The sequence below is a fragment of the Lutjanus erythropterus genome, chromosome 13 (genome assembly GCF_056507025.1).
Source record: "Lutjanus erythropterus isolate fLutEry1 chromosome 13, fLutEry1.hap2, whole genome shotgun sequence".
NCBI lineage: Eukaryota > Metazoa > Chordata > Actinopteri > Lutjaniformes > Lutjanidae > Lutjanus > Lutjanus erythropterus.
Window position 1 is genome coordinate 34,867,632 of NC_139329.1, and position 17,473 is coordinate 34,885,104.

The 17,473-nt window shown below is 39.5% G+C and overlaps 1 protein-coding gene across 1 annotated transcript; it reads right to left on the reverse strand.

The window, feature by feature from the left end:
- Positions 1–737: 737 nt before the first annotated feature.
- LOC146316988 (creatine kinase U-type, mitochondrial-like) lies at positions 738–16,707 on the reverse strand. Its single transcript, XM_084734775.1, has 9 exons — positions 16,435–16,707; positions 11,922–12,120; positions 10,261–10,356; positions 9,527–9,748; positions 8,614–8,699; positions 5,947–6,070; positions 4,442–4,576; positions 3,802–3,927; positions 738–1,659 (listed from the first exon to the last, which is right to left on the reverse strand). The coding sequence occupies exons 1-9, from the start codon at positions 16,578–16,580 to the stop codon at positions 1,546–1,548; spliced, it is 1,248 nt and encodes a 415-aa protein (XP_084590901.1). The 5' UTR covers positions 16,581–16,707; the 3' UTR covers positions 738–1,545.
- Positions 16,708–17,473: the final 766 nt, after the last annotated feature.

Here is a 17,473-nt window from a genome sequence, read left to right on the forward strand (position 1 = left end):
TGTAGTCCATCAAACCCAGGACTACAGTTCCCTTGATGTCTAGCCAAGACAAGTTTGACTGACACTGTGTTCTACATCAAGGCTAAACAACTGGCGTAACCTTTTGTACTGCTGCATTCATTTGATACCTGTTCATGCCTTAGAGAACCAATTAAAAGATTTTTGCAGATTTGAGTGTGTAGGTACTTTTTTCAGTTGAGTTTTTGCAGCTTTAAAAAAAGAAGCTCTATGGCACAGAGGAATAAGACATGTGGCTTTGGTTACACACAGACAATATTTGTTAGTAGGATCAATTTATTCTTGGTTTTGGTCTGTTCGTGGGATTCGCTGATGCAAGAAAAATACAGAATATGACCAGATTTATCCATTAACTAATGCCTGAACAAGAGTGTGTATGCAGTATAAGAAAGAGCCTTAAAATGTTTAATTAAAAAAACACTGACATCTTCCAGATTTAAAGGTCTTGGCTCTGTGTGAAAACAAAAACCGACTGCCAGGCTTTCAAGCATAAAACGGTTTTATTATGCTTCTGACTAAACACTGTCACATGACACTTTGCAACCACGCTGATTGCGATCACGCTCCTTGAGCCTGGTTACCATGGTTACATAAAGCTTGGGCTTTATGCTCCAGCAAAATCCTCCTTTCCTTGGATACCAAAGAATTAAGTCCAGTTCATGTAGAAGCTAAAAAAACAGTAAAGCTCTATCAACAAAATGAGAGACAGACGGAGCAGCTACTGTTAAATAGATGATTTCTTTAATAAAAGACATTACATTGTGACATTCAGTAATGAGCTGGAATGATATTGCTTCAGTCAGTTACAGTACAGATCCCAGCTTGGCCAGTGTGTGTTATAACATTACATTTTGACACCGGTGTGTCATCAAACATATAAATCCTCTGGAGAACGCAAGTCTCGTACCCTGTTAATCTACATTCAACTCCACTCAAAACGGTGAAAAAAGGAACCATGTACACACAATCCACAAGGTAAAGTATAGCACAAATGGATGGACTATACAAGCACCAGGTAATAAGAATGAGCAAACAACACACAGGGATGACGGGAAGAGACAGGCTGAATATAGGACATGCGTCAGGAGGGGGCAGAGGCGGGGTAAAGCCAGGTTTGGTGGGCTGAGGAGAAGTGCTTTGGAAGCAGAGCCATAGATACTGTTTGGCCATGCAGAGGCAGGCAAATTGGCAGCCATCTTTGCTCTGCTACAACCATCCTTCATTAATCTTGGTTTGAATTTGAGTTTAATGATAAAAATCCTTCAAACACCTGAAACACACTTCAGCCCAATGCAGTATTCTGGGACTCTGGTTTGGTTTAGCCAGATAAATTGCGTGTAATAAATGTAGATTATACTATAGAGAGGTAAACTGGGAGGGCAGGGAGAGGTGATTAGATAAGTAGTAGTGGTAAATGAGGCAATAACATAGATATTTATAATATCTATGGGCACAGAGGGAGGTGTTTGTGCATGTGTGTGTGTGTGTGTGCCCAGAGGTTTGTGGGGTGAGGTCAGGGATCAGTGTCTACTTGACGGACTTGATAGGTGGGGGCACCTTGATGTCCTGGCCTCTCTCCAGTCTCTTCTCACACTCGATAAGGTAGTTGACGCCATCGACCACCGTCTGCACCAGCTGGACCTGAGGGAGGGACGCATCACATTTAAGTGCATGTTTGCATAAGAAAAGTTCTGAGCAGAACGGTCATATGCTCAAAAAGGTGTTTTGCTTAAAGGGATAGTTCAGATTTTTTGATGTGGGGTTGTATGGCATACATGCAGCAGCAGGGGTACTGGTGTAAGAGGGTAAAGAATGTGCTGCTGTTGACAGGATCAGCAGCAAAACATATTTTCATATATTGTTCTACCTCACAGAACACATGAGCTGCTGGTCTGTCGCTGCTTTGATTGATTAGTTTGCGTTATTGTGTGACTTCAGTGGTTTAAAAAAATGGTTTGGATTCACCAAAGTCACACAATAACACAAACTAACTGATCAAATGAGCATCATTAGACCAATAATTCCTGTGTTCTGCAAGGAAAAATGACTGTTTTTGCCCATCGAACCTGGCTGCTTTGGTAAGAGAGTGATATTTGGCTAACATAGTGGTGGTTTCCCATCAGGAAATGCTGTCTGATGGCAAAATAAAGCAGTTAAACTATTCTAAATATATCACATGTGTAAATGGATATAGTTTAGATTAAGTGGACATTTCTTTTAGGTAGCTAAAATATGTTTTGCTGCTAACCCTGTCTACAGCAGTTCTGTGCCTAGCTTCTGTGCTGGTACTCCTCTCTGCTTCTCCAAACTGAGGGTGTGCCAACTGCCTTCTACTGTAGGTAATAGACTGACAATAGATAAATACCTAAAATAAACCAACTTTAAAAAATCCTTACTATCCCTTTAATGCTACCAAATATAAACACAAGTAGTCTGCACACTTGAGTGAGCTGTGAGATAGCATCAACCAGAGGCCGATAACCTTATCGAGGAATGCCTCCTCCAAACTAGCCAAAAGTACAGGCCACCTCCAAAACAGACACAGCGTTCATTAAAAACAACAACATCTGGTGTTTTAGCCCAAAGGTTTAGAAACTCTAGTTGCACAGTTTGAACACAGAAAGCGCAACCCAAGATTTTTTTGTACATTCTCACATATGAAGAAACACAAAAACCTCATGTTTTTAACAAATAAGTTTTCAAATCCACTTTTTTTTCTACATACCAGTCAGTTAAACCATAAACCATGAAATGTCGTCATGAAAGAGTTAATGTTTTCTGCATCTGCTCTGATTGGCTACAAGAGGAACAACGTTTCATTACAACTGTTCATTATTGTCCTCCTGCACTTTACTGAAGCTGTTGCTGCTTTGCCTGTTGTGGTTGACTCCACCCTCAGAGTGCTCCTCTCCTGAGTAGTCATCTGTCTGGATGATGGAGGACCAAACAGCAGTGAACAGCCCACGCTCTCAAAAAAGCTTGGAAAAGGAGTGGATGTTTGAGTCAGACGGCTGCAATACTCCACTTACCTTCCAACACTTAAACCTCTCTGTGCCAGAATCCTGGATTTATTTCTCTTGCACAAAAGCAATGAGCTGTCTGTGTTCTGGCAATCACAAAACGTCACATCTCTAAGTTATATAACAGTAAGAAAATTAGCATCATATTTAGTGGGTTTGGTGGGATAATAAGCACATTGCACTCCAGCCAATAGAGAAGAACAACAACAACAGAGAACAGCTCCATTGTACTATATGACTCTGTCACACAGGCATGACAGCATGACCATGGACATAACAAAGACAAACTACACGTACAGCCTGAACAAGAACACTCCTCTCCTCTCCTCTTCTCTCCTCTCCTCCTCAGCTCGTATTCATAAGATTTAAGTACAAGCAAATATACATGCATTTTGCACTTGGAATGAGTTTTAATTACAGCAATCAATAAATAAATATTTAAGACCTTTTTGAGATGCCATTTTGACTCCAAAAAATGGCCATACACAACTTATATCTTCAAGGTGACATCAAGTGAACTCTTCAAGGTGAAGAATTATTGGTATTTTAGTTATATATACAGGGAGGAGTTCGTGGTAAAACATATTTGTGCAACACCCCGTTTGTGATACAGCTCCAGATAACCACACATGTGGCTAATAAACAACTCAGTGAACCAGTTTAGCAGGTGAATAATTTGCTCTCTTGATCAAAGATTTATGATTACTCAAATCCTTTGTTCTTACTTCACCCCCACCTCTGTGCAATACATAGGTTTCCATACCTCAGACTGTCCCAGGCGGTCCAGGTTGGAGATATCGAACACACCACCCACAGCAGCGGTGTCCACACCACCTGTCCCTCGCTTCTGCAGACGCAGGTTGGCCAGGATCTTACTGAAGCGGGCATCCTGGGAGAGAGAAGTTATTCTATACAGTTATGCAGTTTCAAAGCATTTTAATCACAACATTACCCAATGTGCAAATAAGAATCTTATAAGCAGCTTATTTCCAGGTGAATATGGAAAATAAGAACTCTAAAAATGTTATTTGGCAATATAAACAGTTGCAAAATATAATTTCGAACTTACTTTGATGCAATAAGAAACCTACTTGCCATTCTGTAACAGCCATACACAGTACAAAAGTTGCAATATGCATGTGGCTCCACAATGTTCAAATAATTTAGTAACATTCAACAAAACAGAACTAACTCTGATTATCCCCTTCTCAGCTTTTCTAAGTAGTGCAGACTGAGAAGAGAAGATAATTTTATGCTTTCAATATTTTGAGTTTTTACAGCCATGGAGATGTTTTTGTTCTATCAATATGTGACACAAATACAACAGTAACACAAAAGATGCCCTGGTATCTAGTGAGGTGTGAGTATCAAGTTATTTCTTCCTATTACAACTATTGTGTTACCTTGCTCAGCAGGGGGAGTTTGACGTGGACACCAGCCCTGAGCCCTGTGCCCAGGTTGGAGGGGCAGGTGAGGATGTAACCGAGCCTCTCGTTCCACATGAACTCCCAGCCTTTCTCCTGGATCAGACGCTCCACCTTAGAGAAGAGAGAGAGAATCAGTCACAACACAGCGAGTGTGTGTTTGATTCATAAAATCTTGGACTTCTGTTTATACGTTTCGTGGGTGTGTTAACACTGATCGTGCACAGCAAAGTGGTAGTACCTGTGAATTTCTAATTTTTCAGAGAGAATGAAGATGCTGCCTTGTGAGACTGTTAAGTGAACTCTGGTGGACTGACACAAGCACAGTGTTGGAATTACACTCTCAGTGTGCAACAGTGCAGTGCCAGATGTTGTGCTGCTTGTCCTTTGCTCTTCCTCTAATGGGGAACTTGGACTGCTTGAATAAATAATTTATGTTTGCACAGCCATGTTTGGACAGTGTGTTTCTGTGTATCTGTCTACAGGCCTTAGTTTAGTGGCAGGGCAGAGACTAGTATGAGCAGTTTTTTGCTTCTGCCAGCATACAATATATACTTTTCCACTGTATTATTGCCCTCACCCTCGGCTGATTACATCCCTGATGGCAGCAGGACATACACAGTGTCTCTGCTTCAGCTGCTAACTTAAAGATACTATACCCAAGTGGAAAGACACAATGGGTCAGGATCAGTGAGTAGGATTTATTGGCATCTGGCAGTGAGATTGCAGATTGCAACTGAAAACTAGGGATAGGCAGATCGATTCTGCAGGATTCTCACAAGCGACTCATTTGGTATTGATTCCTTTAAAAAATTGTTAGTAACATTATAAAAATACAACATGTGGGTGGCTGCATCACTTTCAAACAGTTTGAGTATAATGTTTCTGCCAATAAGCAGCCCTGACATTTTTATATAGCCGGCCCATGTCATGTGACTGCAGAAACGTCACACACTTCCCCATCACAAATATGTGAGAGAATGGCAGCTGTAACGTGGCGTGGTGCAGCTTTCTAACCATTGACAAAAATACAGCAAGATGTCCTACTTGTGACAAGAAAATGCCACACATCAGCACCGTCTTCAAACATTTAAAAACAACACACCCTGAAAATTATGAGGCTGAACACAAACAGGAAGATATTTTTTTTATCATTGTGTTTCTGTACTGTCATGTTTGTGTGGTGTAGTGTAGTGTTTGCTTGACCATTCTAGGCTACTGTAGAAACATGGCGGAGAAACTTTGTAGATAGAAATGACTCTTTCTGAGGTGATGAAAACACAACGATTCTTATTTTTTACAGATTCATACACCAATGAAAACATATTTATCATGTTTAGTTTCTGCTTTATTCTGCCAATAGATGCTCTCACACAGGACCTTTTAAGAAAATTACAAATTCAGTCTCCTCTTTCTCAATCCCAGTCTAGTCTCTCTCTCTCCTTCATCTTGCCACCTTAAACCATATACAAACACAATCTCACCTCCTTGAGGCCTCTGCAGAACCTCTCGAAGACTCTCTTCATATTCCCTCCCTTCTCCATGGAGATGACCCTGGTGTGATCCTCCTCATTGATCCAAATCAGGAACGTCTTCTCGTTGTTGTGCCTGTACAGAGAGGAGTTATATTGAGTTATGTAGTTTTTATCCCCACTGATTGGGTTTATTTATCCTCTGCATTTGCCCCAGGCAACAGTGGACAGACACAGTGCAGCACCAAGGGAGAGGCCATCTATTCTGGAGCAGTAACCAGTAACTTGAACACAGAGCTGATATCCCTTTCTTATCCCAAGCTTATGGATTGTTTTTTTTTTTTTACAAACCTTATCAATAACTTAAATGTATTCCAAATATGAATATAATGGTACTTATATTGTACATAAATAAATATTTTAATCTTATTTTCCAATATAGAAGTGATATTTTGGAAGCATATTGGGATAAGTTAATAAGTAGAGACTGGTGATGAGATTTCTCTATTATGCTGAATAGAGAGGAGACCATTAACCATCACTCACTGAGGATAATCTTTGTTTCTGGCTCTGTTTTTGCCTCGCTTTATTGGTTATGTTTCTCAGAGTGGCCTACAAGGCCTTGTAACATGGCACTGATTTATGACATACATTAAAGACACTGGACACATCATAAAACATAATGCACAGTAAATTCTGTTGGATGGAAACCTCACAACTCATGAAGATCAGTTTGTCAGCAATGAAGCAAAGATTACAGTTCTTGGAGACTGTGGCCAAGTACAAAACAGGCATGCTATCTCTGACATTTTTATTTCTCAAAATAATTTAAACAAGTCAAGTAAATTAGAAAAACATGAATTATTTTCAAACTTTGGAATAGTCATTAAAGTATAAAGAACCAAATAGGATATGCAACTCTCACTTTGTCTTAAAAATATAGATTTTCCTTTGTCTTTATGTGTTTTGATGCATTACTACTGATTGATTTATTTCTCAAGGACAATGCATATTAATGTACATTTCTGTAAGTATGCCAGAAATAGCCAAAAGGCTAACAATTTATAGTTTTCATCCATAGTCCCTGGCCATTTGTCCCAGGCTGTCAACAGTTTTAGCTTGTTTCTCAGCACTAATAGCAGATGGTTGTAAAACGTGAGTCGCACTTTCAGTCTGGCTCTTTTCTGCACAGAGGGAGTAGAGCATTTGCTACAACAGTGTGACTGTGAGACATTAGATGAGGCTACAGCCTTAAAGTTAGAGAGCCTAGATCAAGAGTGGAGGGCGTCCATCTTCGAAGAACGGTTGGATAGTTCCTAGTGAATACTGAGCCCTATTTTTGCTTGAAGTTCCCATCTCAAGTTGTACTGACATTCCCATCTTTAGACTCACTAGCAATGGGGCTCTTTGGATGGGGTGTGGTGGTGATATCTGTCTGATATCCATCTGTCAATTGGTCCTTTATTTAATCAGGTAAATCCCTTTGAGATTAAGATCTCATTTACAAGAGAGACCTGAGTGCATACAAGTACTGAGACAAAATAGTGCAAAAACAAATGACCGGAATTCCCATGAATCTTGCTGTAAATATCCATGGCATGCTAGTACATTAATCATTAACATTTTTGTCACTCTCTGACCTTCCCTCAAGTGCCACAGTAGGGCTAAAATTTCCACTTGTAAGTAATACAATTAAAAGTCTGAAAGCAAAGTACAGTGACATTTGCTGAACACATTCATGCTCCACAGAAGAAGCATCCACTGGGTTTTGATGACCCAATAACCCCTACAAGAACCAGTCTCAGGGCAAACTGTCAACTTTATACACGTGATATTTCGCATAGTCACTGTGAGTTTCTACAGAGGGTTTTTGTCCATGCTGACCTCCTTAATATTGTTAGAGATTTAATAAGGTAATGGATAGGTTATAGAGACAGCGGGCTGGGGAGAGGAAGAAAGAGAGAGAGGGAGGTGATAAAGAAGGAGGGATACTTCAACAACAGAGAGGGAGGAGTGAATCAAAAACATGAGTATCAGAGGGGCAGGAGGGATGACAAGCAAAAATGAGAGAAAATAGAGCAGAACGTATTGGCTTTGAAAAAAAGAGAGAAGGGTGGGAGAGAATGAGCCAGAGGGGGAAAGAGAAGGCTGCCTGTAGGCCTGAAAGAAGAGATGATGGAGGGATGAAAGTGAAGGTGAATTATTAAGGAGAGGAGAGGCTGATACGGTTGGGAGAGGGACGGAGGAGGGAGGCTGGTGATTGATTTTGGCTGGCTGACGCGTTGCGTTGGGCTATTCCTGGGTACATGCTGAAACTCAGAGCTGAGGGAACATTGTCCGCATTGCTAATACACCTCCACCACAGTTCAGCAATGGGGAGATGACATTACCAGTGGACCATGCCGGGGTAGAAAGTAACAGGTTCACAAAATGGCTTTGAAGTAAAGATTATGAGACGTTTTTTTATATGCACTGAAAGACTGGCCTGATTTGGGACAAACAGAAGATTAAAGTTAAATAATTTCTTCTATGACCTTCTATCACCTTACATATGATTTTTTTTTTCTATACACATGACTGCATGTTTTACATGCACTAACATTACACTGATTTGTCTTGCCTTGAATAAAAAAGTTTTCTCAGCCAGAAATTTGCATCGTCTTTTTTCCCTCCACTTACCAGATACCACGGGCGTCCGGCCAATCACGAGCCATGCCTGCGCACGTCAGCAGGGGTGACACAGGTTTGTCAAACAGGAAATGGTCCTATTGTAAATACAGAGAACAGGAGTTTTGTACTCAAAGTGCCAACAATGGCGATGACTGAGGCAGTGAAAACTTAGATCGGACAGTATTGTCAAGGGGAGACAGAAACAAGGGCGTGAGACTTGAGAATTCAATAATCTGGTCAATCTCTCACAATGTGGGTGGGAGAAAAATGCCTTGGCAGGAATGGCCAATCCACATTTCTGATTACATGTGATGAAACTGTCTGATCCCTCTTTCCCCTCCGTTAGTCAAGTATAGTCAATTTTACAGTCAATTTAATTCATAGATTGTTTTACTAAAGGGGCTTTACAATCTTTACAGTGTCCTCTATCCTGAAAAACTCAATTTGGACAAGATGATTGTTATGTGTCAGACTTTAGTTACACGACACAGTTACAAGCACTTAAAGATTGTAAACCTGAAGAACAGCATAGAAGCTAGAAAATGTACTGCTGTGGACAGGGTCAGCAACAAAGCGTATTTTAGCCACCTAAAAAAATCAGTATCATTTTAAGTGCATGCTATATTTAGAAAAATAATATTTTCACCACTTTACTTTGGCGCCAGACAGCCTTTTCACTTCTCCAAACTGGGGGCATGCTGACCAGTCTCTACTGTACGTAATACACTGACTACTAATAAGTACCTAATACAACCCCACATTAAATAATCTGAACTATCCCTATAACTGGAAAAAATGAGTAATTTGAACTTTAAGGCAACCAGCCTCTATAAAGAGATACTGTTTCTACAAAAACAAAAAACAAGCTCAAGTCAAAAGTGGCACCATCTTCATCATACATCAGCATCTCAGCGTTACTTACATCAATAAGCTGTTGCTGCTCCTTTTCTGTCATCTGGGTGAGACTGTAGTACTTGCCGGTCAGGTCATCCTTCAGGCCAGAGAGGGCGTCCACCACCACCCTCTCCACCTCCCTTCGTTCTGCCCGGGTGCAGGCCGGGGGCAGGCTCAGCCCCCGGATACTGCGACCCGTTCTCACCCTGGACGACAGCACGTAACGCTCGTCAAAGTGGCCCGACTGGATCTGAAACAAAGACAGGCAGGCAATATTTCTACATATGTTTTGCACATGTATAATAAGAAACACTGAAATAAAGCTTGGTGAAAAAGACATAGGAAAAGAGGAATGAGATTTTGTGAGGTCAGGAATTCTTTATTTGTTTAGATTATACTTTTTCCTAGATTAGCTGTTAGCTTTGTCAACTTGCCTGTGGACACTACACCTTTTGTGTAATGGATGTCTTAAGTGTGATGTTGTGTTATCCCTGTGCTGTATCAGTATAATACTGTGTATGTCCCACATGTATGTACACAAACTTCTGCACCCCAAAATTTTGAAGCTTTGCTGTACTCAAGAGATGTGACTAAGTGGTGTTTTCTAGTTATTGGCCATCAGTTTTAGCAATGATTTATTCAACTCTGATCAATATAATATTAAACACAATAAATATTGCATAATAATTCTTAAATAACTGCAGCAAGTCACCAGCCTGCAGCCTGCAATCCCTCCAGTAAGAAGCTCTGTGAGAGTGTTACCTTGCTGGCATCCAGGTCAGTAGGGTGCTTCATGGTTCTGGGATCATAGCCGTTGTGCCTCTCTTTGATGACAGGGTCCATCAGGTCTGCAAATACCTAATAGTAATAGTATGGAAATAGTATGAGTCTATGATATTTTGTAGAATCAGTATGAATATGTGTATCATAATCTCCCCTCAAATTGACATGGCCTTAAAGGCTGTAGGTGGCAACAGCATGTGAAACAAAGCTGCAAAAAGCAGCAAGAAAGCACAGAATAATAACCCTTAAGAAATCACTTTTATATCCAAAGACCAACAAAGCATAATATACTTCAGGCTGGTCTGGAGGCTGTTTGAGACCTGTTACTACATACTCCAATCTATAAATGTACACACTGTATACAATCAATCATTGCACTCCTGTCTACTTCCCAGCAGTAGTAATACCACACCCATATAATTACATACAAAACAACCACTCATATTGTAAAAATGAGGGAGTAATGATGACTCATATAATGCACATGTTTTTATTTACACTGTAGTGTAGCTAAAATTCTTCATAAAAAAGACGAGATATCAGCCAAATTCCAACCACCAAAAAAGGAAAATATAAAGAATTCTCAAAACATGAACATAAACTTTTAAATGAATTAAAAATGTCTCGTAAATATTATTAAGCATATATCTAACTGGCAACCAGTCAAATGGGTGCAGTACATTCAGGACTGATGCAACCTCAAGTCTTGAAAATCACACATCTTTCCCCTTGACCTGGGTCTGCAGCCTGAACTCCCCCACTGGTTCTCACAATTCACAGTTAATATAAGATTGACTACCTTAGTTTGGTATCTTGTTCTTCATTTTACTTTTGATGCATAACTTTTATAGGTATGGATATAGGTAGATATGTCTATATATCTGTGTTTTTTGTAATGTTAATTGCCTGTAAATGTCTGGCAATAGCAATGGCATTACAATATATATACTTACTGTAAGAAGACCTAGATATTTTTGTGGTCTCTAAAGGAAGTGCATGATTAAAATGAAAAAATAGTTACATCTTCATTATAGATAGACACTGAGATATCCCCAAAGAGGTGTCCTAGCCTAAAACTCTTGCTCTCCTGTGTTGTAATACTCCTTCCTCTGGAACAGGATGGGAGTCTGCACTTTTTTTTAGCAGAAATCATTTCTGATGATTAAAGCGTTTTTATATATGTTGTAATTGTCTTGACGGTAAGAGGAAGTTGGGTTGGAACTGGAATGCAACAGATTTTTTTTTCTGTGAATATCAGTTTCTACTTTGTAGTAGTTTTATTTAATTTGTCATTTTGGACAGCAAACTCAAACTGGTGACCTGGGGAAACCATTTTTATTCCCCAGGATGGTGAAGTCACAAATGGCCATTCTCTGACTCTGATTGGTTAATACTCATTATCTTCGTAGATTTGGGTCATTTGGGTTGCTTAGGATTTGGGTAAGAATGTGGGGTAAGCCAATCAGAAGCAAGTAGAATGGGTCAAAGCTATGCCACACTGAGAAAAAAAAATGCTCTGGGGAAGTTGTGGTCAACCATGAACCTTGTATGACACACACTGAGGTATACCAGCCTCTTATTTTCACTCAACAGAGAGGAGCTTGCATGTGCATGTTTGAGATGGTACAATGATGTCTGACCTCGTAAGACTCCTCGTCTCCTGCCACCAGGCCGACGGTCTTGATGAAGGGGTGGCCAGGGTTGTCCACGCCCGTCTGGATGGCCTGGTCGAGTGTGTAACCGTTGGGAGTGGCCTTATCACACAGCTTGGCATAGATGGCAGGTGTCAGACTGCTTGCCATGCAGTTGTTGTGTTTGCGCAGGTCAGGGTACTCCGCACTACACAAATACAAATACAAGATAACATATTGCTGCACTGATCTTTAAGGGAGAGTAAAATCTTTTTAGCAGTGTGGGTGCATGTTAACTGTGGAGCTGTGCCCTTGGAGCAGGTGACTCACAGCAGGACACTTCCCAGTGACACACACACAAGTAACTAAGGTTTAAACCTGTGTCCTTCTGGCTATGGGACACCTGCTGTGTCACCTACAAATTTAGACATATAGGACACACAGGGACATGAGGCTGGAAGGATTAGTCATACTGGCATTGTAAAAAAAATAATAAAATGCTATGTGATACACTGAAGACGACTGGCTGATTTGGCTAGAAGGTACAAAAATAGCCCAGCAAACTGACAGTCAGGACAGCTATTGTATGGTACTCAGTACCAACAGGCTGACTATAATTAATGTTTAGATATGCCATTATTTTAATGCTGAGAGAGAAGGAAGCCTTCAGATGTATGTTTATATAGTAAAATATTGCTGCTGATTCCAGAAAAGCAGACTAGTGACTCACTCACCTGTACCTTCAAATGAATTACTTAGGCTTTCAGGTAGGCTGATATGGAAATAAAAAGAACCTGCTGTCAAAGACTGGCTTTCTTCCACTCAGAACACATTCTTATTGCCAAGGAAGGAATGAAATTGGGTTTGGCGTGACAAAGACTAAAACTGCAGAAGCAGCTCGGATCACTAGCGTATGGGTTTCTGTTTTCTGTTGCCAAAATATACAGTAAGGAAGGCTAAGACATTTAATTCTAAAATTATACAATAAATGTTTGTTATACTTGTTCCCAAGTTAAAGTGTAGATAAAATATAAAGAGTAAGATACGATTTGTTTAACCAGAAACACTATTGTCCATCCGTCTGATTCATCTGTAGTTGTTACAATCACTGCAATTGCCCTTGTTCTTATAAAGTGTGACAATAGTGGCATTTCGCAGGTCTTGGGGGACTGCGCAGAGCAGGTTTTCCACACTTAATGGCTTCCGGTGTGAAAGGCTTTCAATGCTCATTTTTACCATCATTAATACTTTCTTGCTCTTTCCAACAACAAGTGGAGACACACTGCTGCAGTGCCCACATAGTCCCGTCTCCTCTCACTTTTTCACAGTGCTGTTTTCTTCTTGCTGCTTGTCTCATTTTCTATATTCATTGTTATATTTATCTTTTAATAAAACTTGTGGTATCGAAAAAGCTATCATTTCTTTAAAATCACAATGGTTTTAATACAGCGTTACTGATGACGAGATGGGTACACACAAAGATGTTTGTCATGGATGGGCCATGCTTGATCTGTATGTCTATTTCAATCATTCAGATGAGAAGCTTGATGCCTCAGGTTGACTTCCCAACCACTTCCAATGGGGCAACCCATTACAAAGATTTCAACAGCCAGGAAAACACAGGGGGCTTCAGACACAAGCTGTTCAATGCTGGCAAAGTGCACAACCTGATTCGGATAAGTATCATCACACTGACTGTGCTCCAACATGAGCACTGGTGCAATATGCCTTGGTGCCTATTTTCATCTCAGGATTAATTTAATAATGCCATTGAGCTGCCTGTGCAAGGTCCTAGGGCACTGCTGAATTGTGTAGTTATACAGGGCGATACAGTCAAGAAGATGTCCCAGTAACTGCTCAATTTATTACTAAAGGATTACTTGAACCAGTAGTTCTGCAGCTATCAATTACACGTAAATCTGATCAATACACTGATCCTACATAGGCTTGTAATATGTTTGACATGTGTGCTTTTATAAATTTTTTTATATACTGATTTTGAGAATACAGTAATAGGCTATTCTTCTCCTATCTTGAAGCTCCAGCCCCACCAACATAACGATAAAGTCCTCATTTTTATTAGCTATCAATTCCCTAACGTTAATTTAATGATTATTAACAAGTTGGGCGTGTCTCACTGGCAGGATACAGTATGGTTCCCTCTGAGATTGCGCCTGTTAATTGAATCAATAAGGCTTGATAAGAACAACCACGCCACTGAGGTGACCTCAGACAAACAGTTGGCAAGCAGAGTAATGACTGAGCCCACAGACTAATCTCCAAACCAATGTCAACACCTTAATATTAAGTTGTGGAAATATTCAGATGCTTTACTGCATCAAAAAGTAGTAGTAGTACCACACTGTGAAAATACTTTTACTACAAGTCCCACAATCAAAACCTAAATAAAGTACTCTTTATGCAGTAAAATTGCACATGTCAGTGGTTTACTATTATAACTGGATTATTATTACAGCTGCATTGCTGCATTTTACTGCTGCAGATGTTTAAGGTTGAACTGATTTCATCTACTTTATATACTGTTGGAAGACTTAATCCCTCATTTTATCAGAAAAATTGTAATCTGAAAGGTAGGGCTGAGTACTGGTACTCAATACTTTCAAGTTATCAATGGAAATAACCCAGTTCCAAGTAGTGTTGAAACTTCTCAAGTCAAACAATGCCTGCATTTGATCCTTTTTGAATCCAGATGTAGGAAAATATTACTATTTTTATGGATTTGTTCACAGACAATCATCACACCCGTTTGTCAGTTCGTCAACTGTCACAGCACCTACAAAACAACAGAAAAATAGTCGAACATGGGGCTGAATTATTTAAAAAAAATCCAATTGTGATCATTTTGATCGATGTTGCAAGTGCGATATGATTTACAATATTAAAGATACTGACAATTTTTACACCATTATTCTTATTTTGATTGAAAAACATGTTAAATGACTATGGTGTGATTTTCTTGCAGGAATCTGTGCCAAATGAAGATGTCTTTTTAAGTCTGTAGAATCTGATCTGTAGGACAGGGCATCTCTGCCTCACAAAATTAATCAATTTAAGTGTTTTTACGCACATTTTCCTTTAACAAATATTGCACCTTCTGAGATTTGAAAATTGCAGAAAGCCGTAGTGTGATTTTGATAAAGACTGTGCAGCCCTAGTCCAGAACGGCGTATGTTATGGAGCATTCAGAAAAAGGTATCAAAATGACTTACTCTGTTGGTATCAGTACCCATCCAAACTGAAAAGTAGGGGTAGTGGAGTAAAAAGTACAGTATTTGTCTCAGACATGTAATAGAGTAGGAGTATAAAGTTGAACAAAATGGAGAGTACAAGTACTTGGAATTTGTGATTGAGTGGACTATTTAAATACATGTACATAGTCACACTGCACCACTGTTGATAGTAAAATTTTGGCGAGTAATAGATTCCATTTTCTGTGAAGACTGACCGGTGTGTGACGGTTATGCAACACTCTGGGCAGGGTTTTATATCTGAGCAGCAGATAACGTTTTACTAATCTCTATATATGCACTGCTTTATAATGCACGCCGGCGTGTCGTGGGACACGTACGCATCAATGCCCTCAGTTTCGTTTTTATTCACAGCCGTTCCCATTCATCAGCACACGGTATGTCACAGTACATACACAGGCTGTATGTACTGTATATATGTCATAATATGCACTATGCTTTATAATACAGCACATGTTATGAGGCAAAACAGCTGTTTTTTTTTCTCAGATCAGGTGCAGGTGACACCCTTCTGGTCTGTTCTACATGAAAAATATACAGAGACATAGCTGTGTCTTCTTTGCCTAATATGCGTGAGATGTAACCTATACTTCACAGTTTCCAATAACGAGTGTGTTATGTCAGTTAAATCTGCAGTTAGTCTGTATCTGTATGTTAGTTAAATCTATAAATCTTTAGGTCTGTGTGGTATGTTGCTTCCTCTTGCGCCTTAATTTTGGTCTATGGTCAATAAAATACATTTCAGACAGTTGCTCCCCCTAATAATTACCGAAAAAAAACAAAACACAATTTAACTACAGTAACGTTAACAGGATAAGTAGGGTTATAATGTTAATGGTGCGTTTAAGGAGACCGATAACTCCTCATCTGCTCTATGATTTGGTAAAGGTTTTAATGGCATTCAATGGTAATATTTCTACTGTGCAAACTGCTCTGAGACGACGGCCTACTACATTTTAATTTAATTTAAATTCTTAATTCTTAATGTCAGTGTTATTTAAGGTGTCCAGGTGGTTAAATGCACCCCATTTATAAATTGTTGTTTTAGCTAGCAAGGTTACTTTCCTGTTTCACACCCCGCCCTTGTCTTAACGCTACTGCTTTAATTGCACATAAACGTAGATTTTTACGTTAATACTGAGAAACGCAGGCTAATTACGCCTAATTTATGTCAATGACAAATATTATCAGTTGTAAGGACTTCTTAATTAACACACATAATAATATATATTGTGTTTAACGGATGACTTTACCTGGCGGGGTAGCTCCTGCGTACAGGCACCCCCGCGCTGACATGTTCCCGGTGGAGCAGAAGTCCAGCCGTTACTGAGCCTCCAACCAACGACAAGATCCTGATGTTTCGTTTGGAGGACAGGATTCTGGAAAAGCTGCTCGCCATTTTTCCTTCTTCTTTTATTTAAACAAACGAGTTAAAAGCGTATTATTTCCACAGCGAGAAGGAGGGAAGGAGGGACAGGTGGACGGGAGCGTCGGTGATGATGAAGAGCCTCCGATGGAATGATGAGAGGGAGAACGTAAGATTTAACAGAGCGACGTCAAGACGGCCGCAGACATATAGGACGAAACCGGAAATTTAGCCCCGGCTTCAAAATAAAAGCGCCAACTTTGCCAAAATCATTGCTGTTTCAGTTGTGGAAGAAGTACCCAGCTCTTATACTTAAGTTGAAATAGCATTGCTACAGTGTAAAAATACAAGTGCAATATTAGTACTTATTTTCAGGTGTAATGTCACTTCATACTGTACAATGTTTCACGCAAACGTTTTCTTTTTAATGTGTGTGCAATATCTGCATTCAAAATTGTATTGTGTTAAAATACAAGTATGATAATATTAGCATTGATATTTACTTAAAGCACCAAAAGTAAAGTTGATAATCATGCATAATAGCCCATTTCAGAATATGAATTATATTACTAGATTATAATTATTGATGCTTTAATGAGTTTATGTTTCATCTGGTAAAGGTGGGGGCTAATTTGAATAACTTAATGTACTGCTGAGGAGCTTAATCTGCAATAATATATCATTAGTTGCATTAATAATCTGAATCTAACAAGTAACTAATGTTGTCAAATAAATGAGCAAGATTTGCCTCCGACATGTATTGAAGTAGAAGTAAAAAGAAGCAGAAAATGGAAATACTCAAGTAAAGTACGAGTACATCAAAACTGTACTTAAATACAGTACTTAGTCACATTCCACTACTGCATATGTGCAATAATTACAGTAAAGCTGTCGCTGGTAAAATTCTAAAATCTCAGACTCTTTAC